The sequence below is a fragment of the Lottia gigantea genome (assembly GCF_000327385.1).
Source record: "Lottia gigantea unplaced genomic scaffold LOTGIsca_112, whole genome shotgun sequence".
Taxonomy (NCBI): Eukaryota; Metazoa; Mollusca; class Gastropoda; family Lottiidae; genus Lottia; species Lottia gigantea.
The window spans coordinates 104824-128496 of record NW_008707048.1 but is presented as its reverse complement, the minus strand read 5'-3'; the positions used below and the strand labels follow the sequence as shown (position 1 = coordinate 128496).

Sequence of the window (23673 nt, the reverse complement as noted above, 5' to 3'; positions counted from 1 at the left end):
AGTCCGAATCAATACTGTATAAAGATTATGATATTTAATTATCAATAAACAGATGGTGTGTTTTCACAGCCGGCCAGCCATTTCTCAATATCTCCATACTTTAATAATTGAATGACACCTTCGAGATAAAGTATCGCCAGTGGTAGGAACATAATTAACTATTTATCTGTATATGTTACTTATTATTGATTATTATAAGATAGTTGAAAATAAGTTTTGATTTAGTATTTACGGCCATTTACCTGCAATACACAGCAGTTATAGTGTACTTCTTTGGTTTTGTGGTTTTTCAAATAGTAATTGGATTCTGTGAAAAGATCATGTCAAGGTAAATTCTATTATTTGATAATCCTTAAAGAGACAGGTGCGCCATTTTTTGTCCGATTGTACCTTAGTCACAGGAACTCAAAGCTCACCATCGAAATTTTGAGACTTCAAATCAATGTGTGTCCAGAATTTATCTGCGTTTGAATGTTAAAAAAAACCTGACACTTCAGTTTAAGATACTCTGTGATATATAGAACTAGTGAGTAAAATTCTTAGTTTTAAGTATTTTTGAAGGAATTACGTGATTTTCGTACATTTCTAGTACTTTTGTAGACCCCCGAATCAACCCCTGAAAATGGCAAATTTGTTTCTTTAAGCAACATTTGTAGAGATCACACTCAAATAAAGCTCACACTCAAATAAAGCTCACACTCAAATAAAGCTCAATTTCAGCTACCTGTATCACTGTTTCAGAAGTAAATTCAATGAAAAATTACCATGTGCAGGTGTTACTGATAGTTTTAAATGTTATCAGTGGTAGCTTCAAGAGTAATAAAAGTCAGTGTGAACTTACTTGGCATATGTTAATTGAATTGTAGGAAAACTGGAAGTTTAATTTTTATTTTGAAAGGTGATCTAAATAATTAAGAAACATTTGATATAAATTACTATATGCCTTTAATAGAATGTGCATGAGATGGTTGTCTAGCTATAAGAATGTAAGTGAGACTGTCATATTACTACAGAATGTATGTGAGACTGTCATATTGTTACAGAATGTATGTGAGACTGTCATATTGCTACAGAATGTATGTGAGACCGTCATATTGTTACAGAATGTATGCGAGACTGTCATATTGCTACAGAATGTAAGCAAGACTGTCATATTACTACAGAATGTATGTGAGACTGTCATATTGTTACAGAATGTATGTGAGACTGTCATATTGTTACAGAATGTAAGCGAGACTGTCATATTGTTACAGAATGTATGTGAGACTGTCATATTGTTACAGAATGTATGTGAGACTGTCATATTGTTACAGAATGTATGCGAGACTGTCATATTGCTACAGAATGTATGCAAGACTTTCATATTGCTACAGAATATATGCAAGACTTCCATATTGCTACAGAATTTATGCAAGACTATCATATGCAAGACTGTCATATTGCTACAGAATATATGCCAGACTTTCATATTGCTACAGAATATATGCAAGACTTCCATATTGCTACAGAATGTATGCAAGACTGTCATATGCAAAACTGTCATATGCAAGACTGTCATATTGCTACAGAATATATGCAAGACTGTCATATTGCTACAGAATATATGCAAGACTTCCATATTGCTACAGAATGTATGCAAGACTTCCATATTGCTACAGAATATTTTTATTATGTTATATTCTACGGATGAATATGTCATTAAAACAGTTAAAATAAGATTGAATAAAATGTAGGGCGAAGTCAAAAGCAAAAAATAATTTTCCTTATGTAAATTAAAAAGAAAATTAATTTATAGGGTGAAATAAGAAAGTTCAGTAAAAATGCAGTCAATGGTGAAGTAAGGAGAGATTTACGTGAAATATATCAGGTTTAAGAAATATACAAGATAGTTGAGTATTGTGTAAAATATCTAATATTTTTCTAAGATAAAAAATTAGCCTATCTCTTTAACACCTCTTTCATCTAATATCATAATTTTTTTTGGCCTAGTGAAAACAAGTCAGAGATAGAGAGAAGGTTGTTTCAGATATTCAACCATCAAACATGTGTTATTGATAATGACTGGTTCTGATACTGATAAAATCAAACACACGCTGTGTAATATATTATACAATATTGCTTATATTTCCTTCTATCATAGAACAGTGGGTTTTAATTTCCTCTTAGATTTAAGCTGTTTTTTTTTTCTGCCTTAGCAAATGTATCTTGATCCTAGATTGGTAATTTAAAAAAAAGTTTCCATGTTTGTGCCAGTTTAACTTGCCCAGGTCATAAAACAGTTTCAACTTGAGTAGATTTTTATTTATGCATCTTGATTTGAAATTTGAAAAAATGGTGCACAGTTTGTTACAGTTGTTTAGATCATAAAACAATTTTCTCTTGAGAAAACTTTTATTAAAACAATATTTGTTCTGTCGATTCCAAAGCATCACTATCCTAGATTTGAATTTTGATGGTTTGAGTTCCTCCTCTCATAAAACAATTTGACTTTTCATAGGCTTTGATTGCACTTTCAGGGGCTTCTTTAGTATTTGGGGAGTGAACAAGACACTTGCTGGTTATGGTGGATATTCATAGTTCAATCCTGGCATAGGTCAAGACGACACATTCAGATTTTCAACCTTTTTTCCCCATTTCTGTCCTGTAAGAGAAGCACTTTTGAAAGCCCATTACTTGGAAAAAGTTTCTACTCATTCTGATTGGAAATCTGAGGCCCTGTGTGCTGCAGGCTGTTCTGAAATGAAATAGAGTTTTACATCCTACTGTTTTGCAACCTGCTATTCTGGTGTAGAAACCCTTTATCATTTTCATTTAGTGCTGGGTATTGCTCAATTTTTTGCATTAAGGTAAGTTTTAAAACCAATGATGTGCTAGGATTCCAGTTTTACCAAAATTTTAGATTTGAACGAAAACCTTTAAATAGTATTAGATAAACCTTCAGGCCAAATATTTTTAAATGAATTAAGTTGACTACAAATGAATTCATTGACTGCAGCTCATCATTGAGTGTGATTTTCTTAAAGGGACAGTTTCAAGATTTTCCGGGGTAGATTTGGGTCTGGAATATACATTAATGGTCTTCAGATATACTACAGATGTCAAAAATACATAATTCCTACAAAAATACCTCAAACTATGAATTACAATCTCTATTTCTAATGTCTTTTCTATGTATGACAGAGTCTCACGAACAGATGATTCGTCTTTCAAACAAAGATAATTCTGGACACACATGGATTTGAAGGCTCAAGTTTTGATGGTAACCTGTGAATACTATTACTGATTAGCTTAACTAAAAAATTCATGTTTCTGAGAATAAGGTACGATTGATCAAATGGGCGAACCTGCCCCTTTAAATAATCACTTAATTGAATATTTGTTTGGGCTTTTGTTCCTAATTTGATAATAATCTATTTTTATGGATTTTCTCTTTCTGACAACTGTTTTGAAACCTTAATTTATACACCTTTTTTTTTAGAGAGCTTATAAAGCATGTTGTGTTTATTTGGTACATTTGATACACTGTTATAAATATTGTGGCAGGTGTTGAATGCTTACTCCTCTGGAACGCCTGATGTCATTCTACGTTTGTGTTTGTCGACTCAGCTAATCTTTCAAGAAGTCCACATAGCTTATATTTGTTTCAGTAGGGTAGTTTTCAAAATCTGAATAAGTAGCCTACAATAGATAGACTACATTGTTCACATATAAATACTGTGAAATAAAACGGAAATCCTGTGTCAATAGGATATCAACTAAATAAGGATGTTATTCTAATTTATTATATTAAATAGTTAAATTATTATTAACCTTTAATGCTGTATAGGATTTGAGTTTATCATTTGAATACTTTTAATGATACTGTTTGACCTAATTTGGACTCTAGAGGGATTTAGTGACATGAATCTTTAGGTCTTTTGAGTATAGTGAAATTATTGTGGACAATTCAAAACATTAACTAGACTTGTTAAAGCGACAGATGCACCACTCTTTTTGACCAATCATACTTTAGTCTCAGAAACACAATTTTTTAGCTAAACCAATCAGTAATAGTGTTCACAGCTCACTGTAGAGCCTTTAAATCCGTGTATGTCCAGAATTATTTGCATGTTAAAACGAGATATAGAAATAGTTATTAAAATTCCTAGTTTGTAGTACATTTGAAGGTATGATGCGATTTTCATACATTTCTTGGACTTCTGAAGACCATTTCAAATCAATTTCCCAAAATGGTGCATCTGCCCCCTCAAGTCTTTTTTGTTTCATGTTGTTTTTTTTCATTATAAAATTATTTTAAGTGTTAGGCATTCAAATTGTGGAATGTGTGAAAAACACGAAGCAAAATACTGGAAATAATGAGATATAAATGGCCTGTATGGCACACTAATGTGAAAATCTTGTCTTGAATTTTCTGCCTGAAAATAATTTGACAGGACCACAGGTGTGTGCTTTATTTTGGCTTCTATCGAATGAACTATTGATAAGAAAGACTATAACAGTCCTATCTACCTGTAACCTTTATGAAGCTTTGTAGAAAATAATATTGTATCGATAGAATGGACTTTCTGGAAAAAATGAGCTTAAGATTAAAACTACCCTCCAGCTTACTAATTAAAACATTTATACTTCAATGTCAGAAGTAATTAAGGATGCCAGATTGTTACCTCCTTGAGCACTTGCTTTATGGCTGATTCTTAAAAAGAAAAGATCAAAGGTCAACTATATTTTATTATTCCTTGCTTCCCTGTTGAAATTGAAATTGCTTACATTGTTCATATACCTTAAGTCTTTTTTGTTGTCCTGATGAGGATTGTGTATCTAAAACACCAGTCTGGATCATGAAATGAGCTTAGTTGAGGGCCATGTGCTTGGTTTCAGTTGATCAAATGGTGGTTGAGGGTTCTAATCCTGGTGGACATTTGAAGATCTGGCGATCTTTCTTCATCTATCTAGAGTGTAAATGGGTACGGAAAATTCAGAAAAGATCAATACCACAGTTTAATAATAATAAAATACAAATTTTATTTTACATGGTTCAATATTAGGTTTAATACACCAATGTGACATGGTCCTGTTTAGTATTCAGTCCATGTCCAAGAATCACCTGAGAGATGGAATCCTCATGAAATTAAGTTACCTTTGAAAAAAAAAGTTTATAAAGCCCTAAAAAAAGGCTTATATGTGACCCTGCACATCAAACCAGGTATTAAGTAGCATTTGGTGTATGTAGAGCTATTAGTATATTTGAATTCCTGGAATCATCAGCTACATTTTGATACCAATTCCATCTCAATAGCTTTCTCTGTTCGTACAGAAGATATAGTTAATTTAATATCCAAATTTGAGTCTGTTTAAATACTTCACTGCCAGCTCATTACTGGGCAGTGCAACTTAATACCTGATACGATGTGTGGGGTCACATATGCTGCTGTCACTGGCAAATTTCATTCCCGAGCTGGGAAATACTACTCTAATTAATAATTTGTGCATCTCATGATACAGAAACTAGCAACAATGATTACATTCCAAATCTCCAGATAATTTTCAGCTACAGTGCTGTTTCTAATTATTCTTTTGACGTGTAATTCTGCCTTAACCTTCACTTTAGATGGAGTTATGAGATGTGGGATGAATTAAAATCCTTAGGCTATACTTGTGATCAATGTTTCATTAGTGGAATTAAAAGTGGCAAACCTGGGGCACCATCAGGAAAGGCCACAGAAAAAAATGATCTTATCTTCTGATCATATTGATTTAAAGAGAATGTAAAGTACGTTGAGGTAGGACCTTCAGAATTTTTAAACCCTGACTTCCTTGTCAGTGATACAATTCAGAGCGGGGCAGGGTATTTAGGTCACAGGAAATGCTCTCACTGGAAGTTGACTGGAAGGTCACACAGTAATTTGGTCACAGTATAAAGGTCACACGGTAATTTGGTTACAGTAAAAAGGTCACACAGTAATTTGGTCAGTTATACGGTCACACAGTAATTTGGTCACAGTAAAAAGGTCACACGGTAATTTGGTTACAGTGAAAAGGTCACACGGTTATTTGATCACAGTCATATGGTCACACAGTAATTTGGTCACAGTAAATGGTCAAACAGTAATTTGGTCACAATAAAAAGGCCAACTCCCATATAAATCAACTAATGTTCTGTCAATAAATCATGTCCGAGGAACAGATAGGGCCAGATTTGTCCAGCTTATCAAAATGATACCAGTGAATGGGAATACCAAATTACTTCAAAATAACATGTGCATGTAATTTTGCATAAACTCATATGTAAACAGTAGTGGCATGATATATCGGTGAATCAATGTATCGCAATACGACATGCCAAGATACGCGTATTGTAACGCGACGTCGTGTATCTATACTTGGCAATACCTCATATTCCATAAAAAGTGCAGATTTATATAAGTTGTTTTATGATATAACAATTTTTTTCACTGAAATTGTTAGAAACTTTTTATAAGACAGTAGACTTTAACCACTTCTATCAACAATATTACCAAATATCACAGTTATAAAGTTATAAATTGATATATTTAGAAAAATTGAAGATTAAATGTTAATTTTTATCCCATTACCCCATATTGCGATATGTATCGTATCGTGACCCTTGTATGGCAATGGGTATCGTATCTTGACATGATTGACGATACCCAGCTCTAGTAAACAGGACTTAAATTTTGAATCTGATACAAGATACCATTGTTCATTAAGTATCATGAAGATCAATGACATTTTAAATTTCCTGTGTGTATATATATAATGTAAGTATCTGTATGAATTTTAAGTAAAGATAGGACCAAGTTACTAAAGGAAACAAGATAATCATATTAAGTCAAACACATTAACTTATTGACCTTTGTTTTATTATAATGATTATCACTGTGATATTTCTATATTTCAGATTCAATTAAATGTAGAGAGTGGATTTAACCAAGACATTTATTTGAGGGGTTGACAACTTTACTTTCAACAGTGAGTATGCCTATTACACATGTTATTTTTTTTAAATGAAATTCTAAAAATTTATTTGTCATATTGCTCTCCTTTGGTTTTCACTATCCCACAATTCCATATTTGACACACTTTGATTGGTTACAATACAGTACCGGTAGTTTGAATGCAACTGTGTTAGATGACAATTGAGAAAAACATTATCTGAAACAAAAAAGTAACAACATTATAATTAGATTATAGACATATTGCAGGTCTTGGACAACTTGAAAAATCTGAAAATCTTCAAGAATTTAAAAAAAGATATTTAAATTAAGAACTGTTAATATTTTAAAAGACATGGTCCAATTATCACATCTAACCATCGCTTCCACAACCAGATATTCTCATCTTAAATTTTGATTGGTTCTCTAGTTAGAATTCTGCAAATTAATTATTGCGAACAATGTTCAAATAACCAGACGCGAGATTTCAAGTAGTAAATTACTATGTGATAATTGAGTCTAAAAGTTCAATACTGAGTTAATGTCAAAATAGCCGCTTTTATATATGATGGTTAACTTGTGAAAAGTTATTAAATGAAAACAATGTTTCTATGGAGGCCACCATTTTCAAATACTATCCTTTACTTAAAATGTTATGAGATTGTTGATTGGATAAATCATATTTAATGATGTATGGCCTGCACGGGGAGGTCATAGGTCATAAATGAATAGAATATCAGGTTGTGAAATCTGTGTGTTACAATCATCCTAGTACAAGGAAATGAATTTTGTACTAGGATTCAATTTTATCCATTGACCACTGTTGAACATCAACAAAAGTCAGAGTCTGAAAAGTGATACAGGTCTATATTGAAGATGGAGAAATGTTGTGAAAACTAATAATATATGCTTAGTATACTAAATAATAAATATTCTTGTAAAATAAAAAATAACTAAATATGATAACAAGATACAGGTATTTCAGAAAGGAATGGTGTGTTGACAAGCCTGGCCACAGAGTGTCATAAGGTGTTGTTTTGTGACATATATTGTGATCAATATTGGGAAAACCAAAATGTACTTTTACCATTAGTTAGTTGAGCATTGGGGAATAGGATAAGAAATTTCTCCATTACAACAAAGATGGCTAATTCTTGTTCTTACTTGTTTCAATCAATTTCCCTCTTTATTTTTGTCTGCGAAGTTAAAACACAGTTTAGTCAAGGGAAAATTGTCAGGGAAAAGGCAACAGACATTTTTAATATGTTTTTAATGTTTCAATTGAAGAAAAGCCAACCTAAAGATAGACTAATGTATTCTTGATTTGTGTTGTCCAGATCTTTAACGAGATGTTTTCTTAATGTAGCCATTTTCCAGCTAATTCCACTGTCCTAGTGAATCATTTGTGAGGTACTGTAACACAGTCTGTACAATCATTGGTTCTTTTTATGACATCATTTGCTTTATTACGCCAAGCAAATGGTGGCTTTGGGTTCTGATCTCAGGGGTTTTATAGGCCTTAAGGGGATTGCAGGAACCACAGACATCTGATTGAAAATTGGAATGGTGCAAATTGATGCTATCAGTGTTCCCAATACACATAAAAAATATAAGAAACCTCTTTACAATCCCTTTAAATAAGTCCACTTCACTCATTTGTCCCAGCTGTAAATGGGTACAGATAAACCTGGAAAGATCAATGCCAATTTCTGAATTGAAATTAACGTTTCCTTACATGTTTTCAAGATATATTGAAATTAGTAGACCATCATCCTTTAATAAATATAGAATATAAATCAAGGCATAAAACATAGTCTACACCTGTGGTGAAAACATGTTCAATGACACTTTGTGGAATTCTATGTATGTCACATATTATAGATAAAATATAAGTCAAGAAACATACCAACAGATGTTACTGACAGTGTTATTGCTATTCTTAGAATATTAAAGGGGAACTGCCATCTTGTGTTGCAGACAGAATGTTGTACTTTACAAAAAAGCATTTATTTTCAAAGCTGTAGTAGCATAAAAGAGGCAAATGCCTAGCTCTTGAGACAACAGCTTTTTATTCAAATAAATCCTTGCAGACCTCCTCTTTTAACTTGTTTCAAGCTATAGTCTTGCATTTTAAAGGGATACTACCTCTTAGAATGGACTTAAAATTTAAAGTCTCAAACTTGATCAAAAAGTGTATATATTCATCAGTTGGAATCAGAATAGAATCTCTATATGAGACAATATATCCATTAAACTAAATAATTATTGAATAACGCTTCTAAGCATGTTTCAAAATTACTTTGTTCATGGATTATAACTTCATTTTTAGATTTATTAGATTATAGAGGGATTCTGTTTTATAGTTATGACACACTCATTTTGGACAATTAAGTTAAAACATTTAATTTTTTTTGTCATCCTAAGAGGCAGTATACCTTTTAAAGTTTAAAGATCAAAATAAAGTCATCTGAGGAACAATATATTTGAATTGAAACATAGCCACAACTTATTTAAAACTAAAACTGTCACCACTACCCAATGTAATAAGAATGAATTATGACGTTTAATATTAAGAGCAGTGATTGAATGTAACTAGTACCAATATATATCTAAGATAAAAAAATAAGACGTCAATTGAAGTAAAATGATTAAGTGTGTGAAATTTGTCAACTGGTAACATAAGATATTGATTGACCTAATTATTACTAATGATAAAGATTAGTTTCTATCTCTAAAAGATAATTATATATTAATACTCAAAGCTGTTGACGTCATATTGTCTTATAATGGCTGAAATTATGATAGTTAAACCCTTTCAAACCCACATAATTTTTTACCTGAGGGGTACAACGTTAATGTCATACACTTTAACTTATATTCAGTGGCAGTGCCAGTCTTCCGATACTGGTGGTACAAAAAGGGGGCAGACTGACTCAATGGGGGGCAACTGCTGAATTCAAATTTCGGCTACTCTGTGATGGTGTCATAGTCGCAAGCCTCTCATAGAGCGTCTCAGAGGGTTCTCTCAAGAAAATTTTAGAAAAACAGAAGTGATTTTGTGCATTCTGACACATATTTTGGAGAAAAAACGTAGGCATTTAGATATGTTGAAAATAAAGTGGGGGTACAATTGGAGGTGACTTTTCTAGGGGAGGGAGGGGGTGGGGGGGAGGAACGCCCAGGAGAAAAACAGGATTTTGAATTGTAAATGATAATACTTATAGCTTTGGTCTAATAATAGTAAGTGCTGAGATGGAGACTTTTTCGAACGTTTATGTTTGTGTGTCAAAGAACCATTTCGATTGAAAGACATATTGGACTGGTATGCAGTCATTTAGGCACAATTATTTTTAGGTACAAGTCAGACTCAGTACTTTAGGCACTCTCTTTTGAGCATAAAATAAATTGTTCTATGGAAAACAGGTTTCGAATTAAGATTGCTGTAATAAGAATTCCCTAGAGTCGACACTCCTCATGTTTTTTATCCATGCCCATCCTGGAATGGAAATCAACCTGCCAGTATCTCTTATATTACTGAATAATTTATCCATGATTTGGTACGTGAATGCATGTTGATAACTTGATTGCTATTAGACAAGGTCATGTTTATTTCAATCAGATAGAATATATAAGTGGTGTTAAAGGAACACATTCACCAAACTTTTGACTAATTGAACCTTAGTTTCCGAAACAGGAATTTTGTAGTTAAACTAATCAGTAATAGCGTTCATAGCTCACAGTCAATATTTGAGCCTTCAAATCCATGTGTGTCGAGGATTATCCATGTTATAATGACAACACATCTTTACTTGTTACTCCGCCATACATACAAAGGACATATATAGAAATGGAAAGTGAAATTACTAGTTTGAGGTATTTTTGAAGGAATTTTATTTTCGTGATGTTCTAGTAGGTCTAAATACTATTTACATGACCAAAATCAACCCCTGAAAATGGTGCCCATGGCCTATTATGTGGATATTATAGAAATTTCTTTTACCAGATAATACAACAACAGACACAACTAATGCCCTGACATCTTGATAATGCTTAAGACTGAATATGAGAATGTTAATAACACCCTGCAAGCAAAAACATATAATCTTTTAATCTTTTACAAAACAATTGGTTGAATTTAACAGAACCAGATTTCAGATTTCACTTCTTAAAAGTGATATGTACAGCTATGATTTCGTGTTAAATCAACCACCAAACTGCACCAATTTGATAGTTAACAGTAACATAGCAATTGCTCATTCAAAGGTGGTGTTTGTGTGGTTTAGTGGTTTTGACTTAAAGGGATTGTAAAAAGGTTTTCTCAACTTTCTATTTGTATTCGGGACACTGATAGCATCAATTTGCACAATTCCAATTTTCATTCGGGCATCTGTGGTTCTTGCAATTCCACTTAAACTAAGCGTTTACAGCATAAGGTATTAATATTATATAAAGCCCTTTAATATAGTGACGTCATAAAAAGCTTCTTTTTAGTGGAATTGCTAGAACCACAGATGTCTTATTAAAAAAAGGGAAGGTGGAAATCTATGCTGCTATCAGTGTCCCGATACACATAAAAAGTTTAGTAAACCTCTTTAATACCAACTCTGACATAAAGTGCCTTTAATATTTAATTATGAGTTATCTTTATATACTTATATTTATAACTTATATTTCCTACTCATTGAATGGTTATATATTAATAATATTAATTATAAGAAATAACTCAACCTATTAAAGTTATAGGGCTCAATGACTTTTTAGTATCTATATAGAGAATGCTTTATGTAAATTTACTTAATGCTGATTTGATTATGTTAAAGGCAAATTTCAAAGATATTTGTGCGTGATTTTAAAGATGGGTTCCCTTGCTTGAATAGAAGTAGAGGTGTTCTAATGACTTGGAAAATACCAGCATGACTCACATGTCCATAATTAATTCATAATTAGCTAAATTAGAAGAGAATTATCAGCAGAATTCCAATGTGTGACTGATCAAGAAAGATTAAAAAGTCTTTTTTGTTTATCCAGACTGTACATACATGGACATTTATGATTGGTTAAAACTCTTAATCAATTACAATAAGAACACTAGAGCCACTCGTGGCACAGAGTGGGACTTTGCAAATGTAGCAAATTGCAAAAGACCCCGAAAAAATCATCCTTCCATGATAATTAGATCAATCGCAAGAACAGTCTAAAGTTGAGAAATTTTCATTTTTTAGAAGATTCTAATACCGGAAGTAGACGTCAGACCTCACAAATGAAAGTATCAGCAGATAGCCAAGGTCAATGACCTTTGATCTTGTAAAAGAGAAAGTCTAAAAAGGTCAAGATCAAGAGATATACGTCATCAAAATTTCAAATTGCACACGACTATAAAACCGGAAGTTGACATAGGACAGCAAATATGAAAGTACAAATAGATAGCCAATGCCAATGACGTTTGATGTTAGAAAGGTCAAGGTCAACAAAGGTCAAGGTCAAACATTGAAAATTTTTAAATTCCAAAACCTGTTCCTTTTTTTGAACTATGAAGCAAAAACAATTGAAATTCTAAGACAAAGTGGCTCAATATATGAGGTAATTGTATGCAAAGTTCCATTTTGAACAAATGTATACTTTGCGAGTTATGCCCCTGGCCAAAAATGTCAATAATGAGTAATTTAACCCGGATGTGCCACGCCCACTTCAATTTTTTTTGCATAGGTTAATTGATATTCAGAATGTTACGTTATGTTCGAAATTTAAAGCTCCTACATAATATAGATCAAAAGATATAGGTCAACAAACGTCAACAAAGGTCAAAATCGAAAAATGAAAAAATCCAAATGTTAAAACCTGTTCCTTTTTTGGAACTATAAGGCTGAAACAACTGAGCTGTTAACACAAACTGGCCAAAAGGATGAGGTAATTGTGTGCAAAGTCTCTTTTTGAACAAACGCATCCTATGCGAGTTATGCCCCTGCCTCTAAATGTAAACAATTAGTAATTCAACCCGGATGTGCCACGCCCACATAAGTTTTTTTGTTATAGGTGAATTCATATTCAAAGTGTCTAGTTGTATTCCAAATATCAAGGTTCTACATCAAATAGATCATAAGATATACATATACCAAGCTCAAAAAGACGCAAATATTGTAAAAAAAAAACTCAAATTTCAAAAAATCACGAATTTCAATTTTGCTTTAAAATAACGATTGTTATATATCTATGTAAAGTGCATGAAAAGCACATTAGGAAACCGAAAATATTAGGTCACGTGCTAGAGCAGTCAAAAGTTGCGAATTTGGCTTTTTACGGATAGCTATAAAACCGGAAGTACATGTCGGAGGTCAAAGGTCAAAGTATCAAATGATAGCCAAGGTCAATGACCTTTGACCCTATGAAGGTCAAGGTCATCAAAGGTCAAGGTCACATGGTGTGATCGTTTAAAGCTTTAAAAAATTTCAACCGGAAGTTGCAAAAAAGCAAAAGCGAAATTCAAAATTCGGCTCCCAATGTTTTTTGCGCAATCGATTGCAGAATACATTCACATCAAATTTGAGCATATCAACATTTACCCTGAGGCCCCATTTTGAGTTTTACAAAAGTGTGTTTTTTCAATATGGCGGCCAAAGTATCACTTCCGGTCTGGATTTTATTTTAAAATCGGCCATAAAATTTTATTTGCCAAAGATCAGCCAAATTTTGTTGACCTACATAAATTACACCGGAAGTTATTCAACCGGAAGTAGATTTGAAGTTCAGTCGCTTTCCTGTTGAAAATCGGAAATGACGTTCAAAATTTGACTGTATCATATTATTAACATTAGTGAAGTCTCTTTGCATTTAAAATTTCAGGTCAATCGATGCAAAAGCAAAAAAGTTGCAAAAAAATCGAAAAATTTGATCGAAAAAAGTGAGCGACGAATTTTCGAATTTCGTAATTTTTCAAGTGCTATCAGGTCAGAAATTACAGGTAGATTGTAAAAATGAAAACCCGAAGAAAATCGATGCAAAAATGCGCCTTCTAGAGCCGATTTTCGACTTTTTGCACATGTTGAACTGTGGCACTTCCGGTTTTGCAAAAATCTTCCAATTTATATTTATGCACATCGTCGCCTATATAGAAGGTCTATGAAATTTGAAACGTTGCTGCAACTACTGCAGTCTACGCTCAGGAAGGTGTGGACGAAACGAAAAAAAAAAAAAAAAAAAAAAAAGAATGGACATTTCGATAACAAACTGGGACTTTGCTGAAAGCAAAGTCCCACAATAATGATATGAGTAAGAGTTCATGATAATTCATTAGAAACATAATCAAAGAGTTGGCTTAATTTGACACTAAAAAATAAGGAAATGTCATGGAATGCAGCAATTTGATTGGATTGTATTCCAGCGAATACTGTCAATCAGAGCCACTGACAGAAAGATTGAAAGATTATGGCTTATTGTTGACAGATTTTCTGTCGAGGTACTATTCGTACTATTCAATCTAATCACTAACTTCTGTGGTATAAGAATAGTGGATTTTGCAGTCAAGGCATAAGACAAGGTTTAGTAATATCTTGACATTGTGAAAATGACTTCTGACATTAAATGCCAGTACTGGACAGAGTAGAAATTTGAATGGTTAAAACAGACGTCATCGAGTAAGGTCAAAAGGTTAACTGAAGTGGTCATAATAAAAATAAACGCTAATGAAAAAAAAGGAAAGAAATTTTGGGCAAAAATGGATTTAGAATGACAGATTATGAGGTTGGATGGTGCCTATTTATTACTAAAAGAGGATATAACAATACATAACAACTTAATGATACCATTTATAAAAGGAAGTTATTCCCTGAATAGCCATATTGTACTGTAAAATTAATTAAGTTTTCTTCTTAATAGGCTTAAATCTTTGATTAGTTGAGAAACAATTTCCTATAACACTATATATTTTTACCATCAATAGAAATTTCTCGGCTGGAGGAAATTTCCATTTCAGAGATAGTTAAAGAGGCTTTCTACTGTTTTTCCATCTTCACAATGTTAACTTATTATGACCTTTGGCTTATACCTTGACTGCCATAGTCACCTTTCTTGTTATACTGAAGTTTATAAATTTGTAAATTGGATTGTACGCTAGCACATACAGCTAATCAGAGGCCCTAACAAAGAGTCTGTAGATGCTAAGCCATAATGTTGATAGTTTTTCTGTCGAGGGCTCTGATTGATATTTGCTGGTGTACAATCCAATCCAATCAAATCGCTGCATTCCGTCATACAATAAGAAAGAGAAAGTTTTTAGCCAAGTCAATCAGTAATGGTGTTCACTTCTCACTGTCAAAATTTGAGCCTTCAAATCCATGGGAGACTCGGCCATTTATAGAAAAGGCATATAAAAAATGAAATTTCTAGTTTGTGGCTTATTTGCAGAGAGTTTGTGATTTTTGTACATTTCTAGTACGTTTGAAGACTATTTACATAATCAACCCCCCGAAAATGGCCAATTAGTCCCTTTAATTGGCTTTTTTTTTTTATTTTTTCAGTGTCTGAACCAGGAGCTGGTTTTGACTCCAGAGGAATGGGTTTAAGAGCTCAGAAGAAATTACTGGGCAAGATGTCGGGAAAGAAAATCGCCAAAGTGTTCATTGATGATACCACCGGACGAATTCTAGACAATACACACAAAATTATCAAAGAATTCTCAGACACCAAGAAAGAATCAGAAAAGATTTTGAAATATCTGATAAAAACAGTTGTGAAAATTGGAATTTTGTACAAAAATGATCAGTTTAATGGTGATGAACTCAAAATGGTGGAAAATTTCAAGCAGAAATTTCATTCTTTAGCTATGACTGTCGTTAGTTTTCATGAGGTGGATTTCACGTACGATCGAAACTACCTTCGAAAATCTCTCGAAGAATGCAAAGCAATATTACAGACTTTAGTTGCAAGACATTTAACCGACAAATCTAAGGGCAGAATCGACCTTGTGTTTGATTTTTTCGCGCAGGCCGATCTTTTAGATGCTGTTTTCCAGTCTGATAATAAGTATAAGGACACCATGGATTTGATTGTTAAGGATTTAAATAAAATGATGGATGAAGGAAATTTATAACCTTTTCAAAGTGATTAGACAAATAGGCCACAGTTTTGAATTCTGAAAGCATGTTGCTCTGACACAGAATTACCCTAGCTTCCAAAATCAAAGTCCCTTCTTTTGTTACCTAATGTTAATGAAATTATATGTTTATATCTTGTTACCCTACACGACTGAAAACGTGCAAATACAAAGCCAAAACGAGGGCAACAGGCATATTGCGTGCAAGATAGGGAGATCCCATATTATTGAAAATTATAATGTTATCCTATGTGATTAAATTTGGTGACCTTATTAATTGGAATATATATGGGGTAACCTCGTGTGAATGCATTCTATATTTAGAGTCACTTCAAAAATATAAAGTGAAGTAGTAACTCATACATTCAGAGTCACTTCAAAAGTATAAAGTGAAATGGTAACTCATGCATTCAGAGTCACTTGAAAAATATAGACTGAAGTGGTAACAACTCATGTATTTAGAGTAACTTCAAACATATAAAGTAAAGGGGTAACCTACGTATTCACTTGAAAAATATAAAAAATATAAAATGAAGTGGTAACTCATTCATTCAGAGTCACTTCAAAAAGATAAAGTGAAGTGGTAACTCATGCATTCAGAGTCACTTCAAAAATATAAAGTGAAGTGGTACACATGCATTCTGAGTCACTTCGAACTTATAAAGTGAAGTGGTACACATGCATTCAGAGTCACTTTGAACATATAAAGTGAAGTGGTAACTCATGAATTTAGAGTCACTTTAAAATAATAAAGAGGTCCCCTCGTGCATTAGAGTAATTAATGGAGTCACTGGTGCTATTTCATTCAATTGAAAATATGAGGAAGCATTATGTAATTTGTAAATGTATTGGGTCTCCAAGGCAACCAATTAACTAAAATAAGCATGAAGTACATTTAAAAATAATTTTTACTATTTGATAGTTATCATACTTAAAAAATTTGTGTAATGGGGACGCTGATAGCATCAATTTGCACCAATTCTCAATCAGTTGTCACAATCAAACACTTAGTTTCAGTGGAATTGCAGGAACCATGGGTGTCTGACTGAAAATTGGAATGGTGCAAATCGATGCTATCAGTGTCCCAGATACACATAAAGAATTAAGAAAACCTCTTTACAGTCTCTTTAAGGCTATGTGGACCTATTTAGTGCTATAATTAGTTTCATTGTATTAGGCTATGCAGTTCATTGTACATTGTAAATATATATAGCATAATTTTGTGTGCACCTACAATTGTATTATAAGAATCATAATATATTATATTTTTTTTAATTTATAAATATATCAAATGGGCATAATCTTTGTGTGTCTGTGCTTTTCCCTTGGCAATCGTTTTATTAAATATTTGCAAGTTTTGTGGTTTATGTATGGAGTAACATTTACTGCTCTGTAAGTGGGCATTAGCTGTTATGAAAGGGTGAGCTTACCCTCCTGCATAGCATTCATAACATTCATAGTTATAAACTCTCCATTAAGTTTGGTGGCTATTACAAAAACTCAGTGGTTGATGTGCCTCAAAATGGATAAGGTTTTACAACAGACATCAACTTATATAAGGCGATAGTTTACTTTTTGTGATATTGTGCAATAGGCATCACTTACAACATAGAGTGACAGTTTACTGTATATAATATTTTACAACAGACATCACTTACGTCATATAAGGTGACAGTTTTCTGTATATAATATTATTTCATATCAGACATCACTAACAACAAGTTCACATTTCTATAACAATTTACAATAGACATCACTAACATCAAGTTATAATTAGTACCAGTTTACTGTATACAACAAATTAACATTTCTAGAATAATTTACAATAGACATCACTAAAATCAAGTCAAAAATGGTAACAATTAACTTTATATCACTTTTTACAACAGACATCACTAACATCATCTTATATACAACGATAGTTTACTATATTATATTTTACAACAGACATCACTCACATAAAGCTTTAAAAAAGAACGTTACTGTTTACTTTTAGTAATATTGAACAGAAGTTTATTACATGTATCGTATGACAATAGACATCACCTTTCTTTATGTTTTATCTTACAAATGGAGCCTAGATGGATGCGAGGATTTAGCCCCAAGAAAAATATAATAAAAGGCGCAGGAGCACAACTTTAAAGCATAATAAAATTTATGTGGAAAAAATATCATGTTTTGGTGTAATAGTACCCCAAAATATTCGAGGTGCGTTTAAGTTTCAGAATTTTCTTTTAAAAGACATACACTTTTTATGTACGCAGACACACAAAAAAATAACACTGCCACACCTTTACGTCTTGAAATTTTAAGATACGGAAGTGACAGACATGGCATTGATTTGAAAACAGAATTAACGACTAAAAATAAACTAAAGTACATGTAACATTGCGAGATGTTTAATACTGATGTCTGTGATGACTTGAGAAAAATTGATTTCATTAACTTTATTTCTTTCAAGAAACACAAGACGACCTGATACAAACAAGGCTGACACGCAATAGAATATAATATCAAAACATTAGGTCCTATGTTATATTAGGCTGTAACCCCCGAACATGAGATGTTGCATATTGTTTGTGTGGTAATGTAGGATAGGAGACTTTAGGTGCTCTTAATCCCGAGATGAAACTGTCAGGCCCGTATCCAGACTTGATTCTTCGGAGGGACAAGTAATATATCCAGAGAGGCAATGATGCTTGGTGTTTAGTTGCAGTAATGGAATTGGTCGGTTGTCAGAATTTTTTTTCTTGGTGAATATTTCAAAACGATCACATAATGATCAAATTTGTCCAATTCCAAATAGTGCATTGCTGAAGGTTAATTTGGTAACAATCAATGCCAAACAATTTGGTCATATACTTGGAAGGGGTCCCAAAAAGATTATGTTATCCTGTATGTAAAACTTGATTGTCCTTTTGATTCATGGTAACAGCTATTTACCACGTCATGGTAATGTGTTAAATTTGGCCAATGTCATAAATTTATCCAGAGTTGGGCTTTACAAATTTATTCTAAAATATAGAATTCCCTCCCGCGTCTATGGCTGCTTAACATCGCATAGCATTTTGAAATTTAAATCTAATTCCCACACCAACATTACCACTATTGTACGAAAGGTCATTTCTTGTAACTTTAACGAGACGCAAGGTTCGGTTTATACTAGATTGATAGAAGGGAGGTAACTCCAAAGGGAACTATTTAAAATAGGGTCTGTAGCTTTTCAATTATAGCTAACCTGTCTTGCTGACATGCCAGAGGAAGTGACGATAGAAGTTTTTTAAGCCGTTAGAGGGCCGTGGCCAGTCTTGATTGTTCAGAGGATCAAGTAATATATCCCGCTGGGAAATGGGGTATGGTCATTAGAGTTGAAACGTTTACATTACCCTACATGGAGCAGAAAAGTAGGACGCAAATCTCCATTCATTTCATTTCCTGAGATGTTCGGATGTCATAATTTTTTTCAGGGGGTCAGTCCAGTTTTTCGGGAGGGGGGAGGGGAGGTCTATGCACAGGAGTTGCCAAATCAAAAAATAAACACGAGGCTATATTTATTTTTAGAAGAATTTGTAATAAGTGAAACTATATATTACTATTTATTACCTAAACTAAAAATTGGACCGTTAGTTTTTAAGTAATGAATAGGACCCTGGTGGACATTAATATATAATATTTTTGGTCCATTTTCCATGCACTTAAAGAACGAGCTTCTCAAAATTTCGATATAAAAAAAAACCCGCTCAAAATTTTCGATATGAAAAAAACCCCGTTGAATGCATATAACGAAACGCTATATGTAATGAAAATGTTCAATACAAATTAACAGATTAACAGAAACCGGTTTCTTATATTTTGACCAAGAATACAGTTATCTGTTTTCGACAGATTTGTCAAGATTTATCAATTTGAATCTACTTGAAATAGTTGAAAATATGAGACAAATATGACTAATTCTTGACTAAATTTTAAAACATTTTCTCCAGACTGCATTGTGCAAATGTTTTATCAGCAAAGTAAATAGACCGACACTTCAAACTTATGGTTACAGAAAATTCGGCGGTATAGATAAAAGTGATTTGTTATATATGTTTCATGTATCTTTACTTAATTTACAATCGAGGTATTACTATTGTTATGCTGACAACTCAGTACATGTAGTGCACATAGCCTCTGGACATTAGGCTTTGACATTCGAAACTTCAAGAGATTTTGTACGAACATCACTCCTAACCAGTTCATCTGTTAGTTACATTACATTCTTTGTGAGTTTTAAACGGTTTAAATAATAGATTTGGTTACTAAATTTCACTAAAAAGAATTATCATTAAAAATTGAAAGTAACTTTTGTTCGTGTCACAAAATCCCAGCGTTGGAGAAGGAAGAAATTTGATTGGCTGGCGGTGTCATCAAACGGGTGTATATTCAAGAGGGCCATCCTTAGATTTTAACAGAAGTGGGTAAAATAAAAATAATAAAGAAAACGGACCGAAAGTTTGGTCTAATTCTAATTAGATGATAATTCCAATCGCAATCAAGAAAAACCCATAACATATATATCGAGTTTATATTTGCTGTCAATGTGACTGTGTTATCAGAATGTATTATTAATTTTAATGAACAATGTCCAGCAAGATTGTGATGTCCAGTTACATGTCATATATCAATTTTAAAGACGCTCCATCCATTTTCCTTGTTTATTACGTAAACCTTAATTTAAAACGAAACCCTTTGAGGCGCGTCATCAGTTAGTTGTTTGCATTCGGGACTACTAAGCAAAGAGGTAAGTTTCTTGCTTTGATATGTGTTTGTGGACGATGCAAACATTGAGATTCTCAATGAAAAGAAGCATTGCAACTTACGGTTTGCCTTTGTGACTTACGTTGTTATTTGTACAGCTTTGGGAGCATAGTTAGTGCAATTTCCTTAAGATTCTCAAATACTTACTTGTTCAAGGTATAGGACTATTAGGAACCACAAACGTCGGAAGGAAAATCAAATAGGGTATTTAGCAGTGGTTTTTGTAGCTGGGAGATGCCTGCCTAAAACCAATACTGCCCATTGCAAATGCAATGATCATCGCCCATTTGCACTCTGACAAAAATTGAAAAACACATTTCAATTCGTTCATTCTTACACACATTCGATTGGCGCTACCACTGAATGAAAAGGTTGGCTAACCACTTTTGAGTTTTTTGAATATTTATTATTATGGTTATGATTATTACAGAATGAAGTTACTAGTAGCTGTTGTACTGGCTGTTTTAGTGCCATACTCTTATTGCCAGGCTCCATCTTTCTGTAAAGGAAACGAATGTCCAAAATATGTTAAACTAAATTCCACACAGGTAGGAGTATGTTCTTCTTCTGCTTTGCTTTGTGTCCTGCATTTCACATACTGGATGAAATACCATATGGACATTATTAGCTGCGTGGATTATTCAGATTAATGTGTAGGCCCGCAGTCAGACTTGATTGTTTGGTGGTTTGGTAAAGGGGTAATATCCGGAGCCCCCTCCCCCCGTGCCCCCTGTAGGGTTACACGGTAAAAGTGATTGACATTCGCAAAGTGACATCAAATGATTCAGTATTAAAACACTTTGAAGAATGACAACTGCATTGTTTTCTAGATTAGTCACCAGCTTAATGAATAATGAGTCGGTATGAAATTGTGGATTCATCTTAATGCAATGTTTTTACAGATTTGAAATTTGTGTTTGTAATTTTTGTTTTCAGGGAAACGCGTTCGAGACAAGACAATATGGTCCGTTAACATGGGCTACGACCACTTATTCAGGACCATGGCATTCTAATGTATTGGGACAATTATTTGGACGATTATTCCAATATATACAAGGAAGTAACACTCTTAGTAAGTATAGCATTTTATAAAGCCCTTAAACTTGATGACCCACAGCATCGGCTCGCCTGAGGCCAAAATTAGTGGAATTGTTTGGCTAAGCTAAACAGTAATAATGTTCGCAGCTTACCGTTAAAATTTTAGCTTTCTTAACTGTGTATCCATGATTATCAGTGTTTGAAATTGACTACTCGCCTTTTCAAGACTCTGCCATAATAACAACGGTTAAACACTGGATAATCAAATTCATGGGCCATCGTTCTTTATTACTAACATATCTATTTTACAGAGAAGAAAATATCGATGACTGTACCAGTTGTTACCGAAGTGAAATCAGCAGCCCAGGGCGGTACTCAATATAACATGAAATTTATGATTCCAACAGCTTCCATGCAGAACATTCCAAAACCCATTGACTCAAAAGTGACTCTTATAACTGATCCAGCTTCTATCTACTATGTCAGGTAAGACAGATATTTTTACATCGTAGTAGTATGTCCAAAAAAACACCTCCAAAACAAAATATATTGAAAAGTGTAATGACCGACTTCAATAGCAATTTATCATTAGCAGCACGTCGCACAACAAACGTGCCTAACCTGACCACTACGGAGCCTATGCTATGGATGCAAGCTCTCAGAAGTACTGGTAGTGGATTTAGATTTGTTCTTACCTTGAACAGATTCGAACTAACGGCGTCTTATAGCTCAGAAACGTCAATCCGACAGCAAATTATTTTACTGAAATTATTATCAATAATCTGTATAATTGTACCCCTAAAGAAATCTTAACTTTTACGAGTGGGGTATACTTTTAACATTTTGGACGCTCATTGGAGCCAATTTTCCAACCGTTAACAAAGGTGAACGTTTGTGTATTTGTAAGAAACTGAATGTTACATGTGTGTATTTTGTATTTACAGGTCTTTCGGTGGATTTGCCAATGGTCAGATATACATGTCAGAATTACAAAATTTAGTTAATTCCATCAACAGTCCTAATATATATGATAACAATATGTTTTATACCGCCACTTACGACAGTCCGTCTGAGAAATACAACAGACATAATGAAGTTTGGTTAAGGAAACTTTAAAACCATCAGTCAAGCATTATTTAATTATCCAGTCAATTTCACGAATTTTTGAATATTGATATTGTGTTTGTAATAAAATATGGTTTTGGTTGTAACGTGTTATTTTTGTTGAAACACTCTAGTGGTATCAATTGTTTACTGGCACAAAGTACCGAATTCTACCTCTCATCCACTGTAAGTTATGTACCATGTCCACCAACGATTAACAGTTATTGGAAACTTGACGTTATTTCCAAAATGGGGTCATAAGAATATTGGTCAGCGTCAGTTTCAGTTGAAAAGCTAAATTTTCGGTTTGGTTTGTTAAAATAAATGCTTTCAAAGATATATTGACAGACGCAAAATAATGGTCAAATACTGCAGCCGTCATGGCGTCATTGCACTTGTTGCAAGAAAAGAGGAAGATCTCATTTCATTTTAGCAATTACAAATATAACCATAAATATCATACAACAAATCAAATTCAAGGGATATTGTCGTCGAAATATTCTGTTCATTCATCAAGGTCGTCCAAAGAGACAATCATTGTCTCGACTATCTTTAGCGAATGGCTATGCGGCTATATCCCTTTACACAGATTTAAACTCGTCTTATAGGTTTACTTTTGATCAAGACGACAATTATTTTGTCAGTTTATGAATACGTCATGTCATGAACTGATTTTAATAAAGGTACGCAATC

The 23673-nt window shown here is 33.2% G+C and overlaps 2 protein-coding genes across 2 annotated transcripts; both read left to right on the top strand.

Moving 5' to 3' along the window:
• Positions 1-15501: 15501 nt before the first annotated feature.
• LOTGIDRAFT_180080 (hypothetical protein) lies at positions 15502-16038 on the top strand (the record flags this gene model as incomplete). The annotated part of the gene is made up of 1 exon (XM_009047430.1): positions 15502-16038. One exon carries the CDS (start codon positions 15502-15504, stop codon positions 16036-16038), a length of 537 nt encoding a protein of 178 aa, XP_009045678.1.
• A 4760-nt stretch (positions 16039-20798) lies between these two features.
• On the top strand, positions 20799-23332 carry LOTGIDRAFT_224226 (hypothetical protein). The gene is made up of 5 exons (XM_009047429.1): positions 20799-20821; positions 21269-21386; positions 21775-21910; positions 22188-22362; positions 22821-23332. Exons 2-5 carry the CDS (start codon positions 21270-21272, stop codon positions 22990-22992), a joined length of 600 nt encoding a protein of 199 aa, XP_009045677.1. The 5' UTR covers positions 20799-20821; position 21269; the 3' UTR covers positions 22993-23332.
• Positions 23333-23673: the final 341 nt, after the last annotated feature.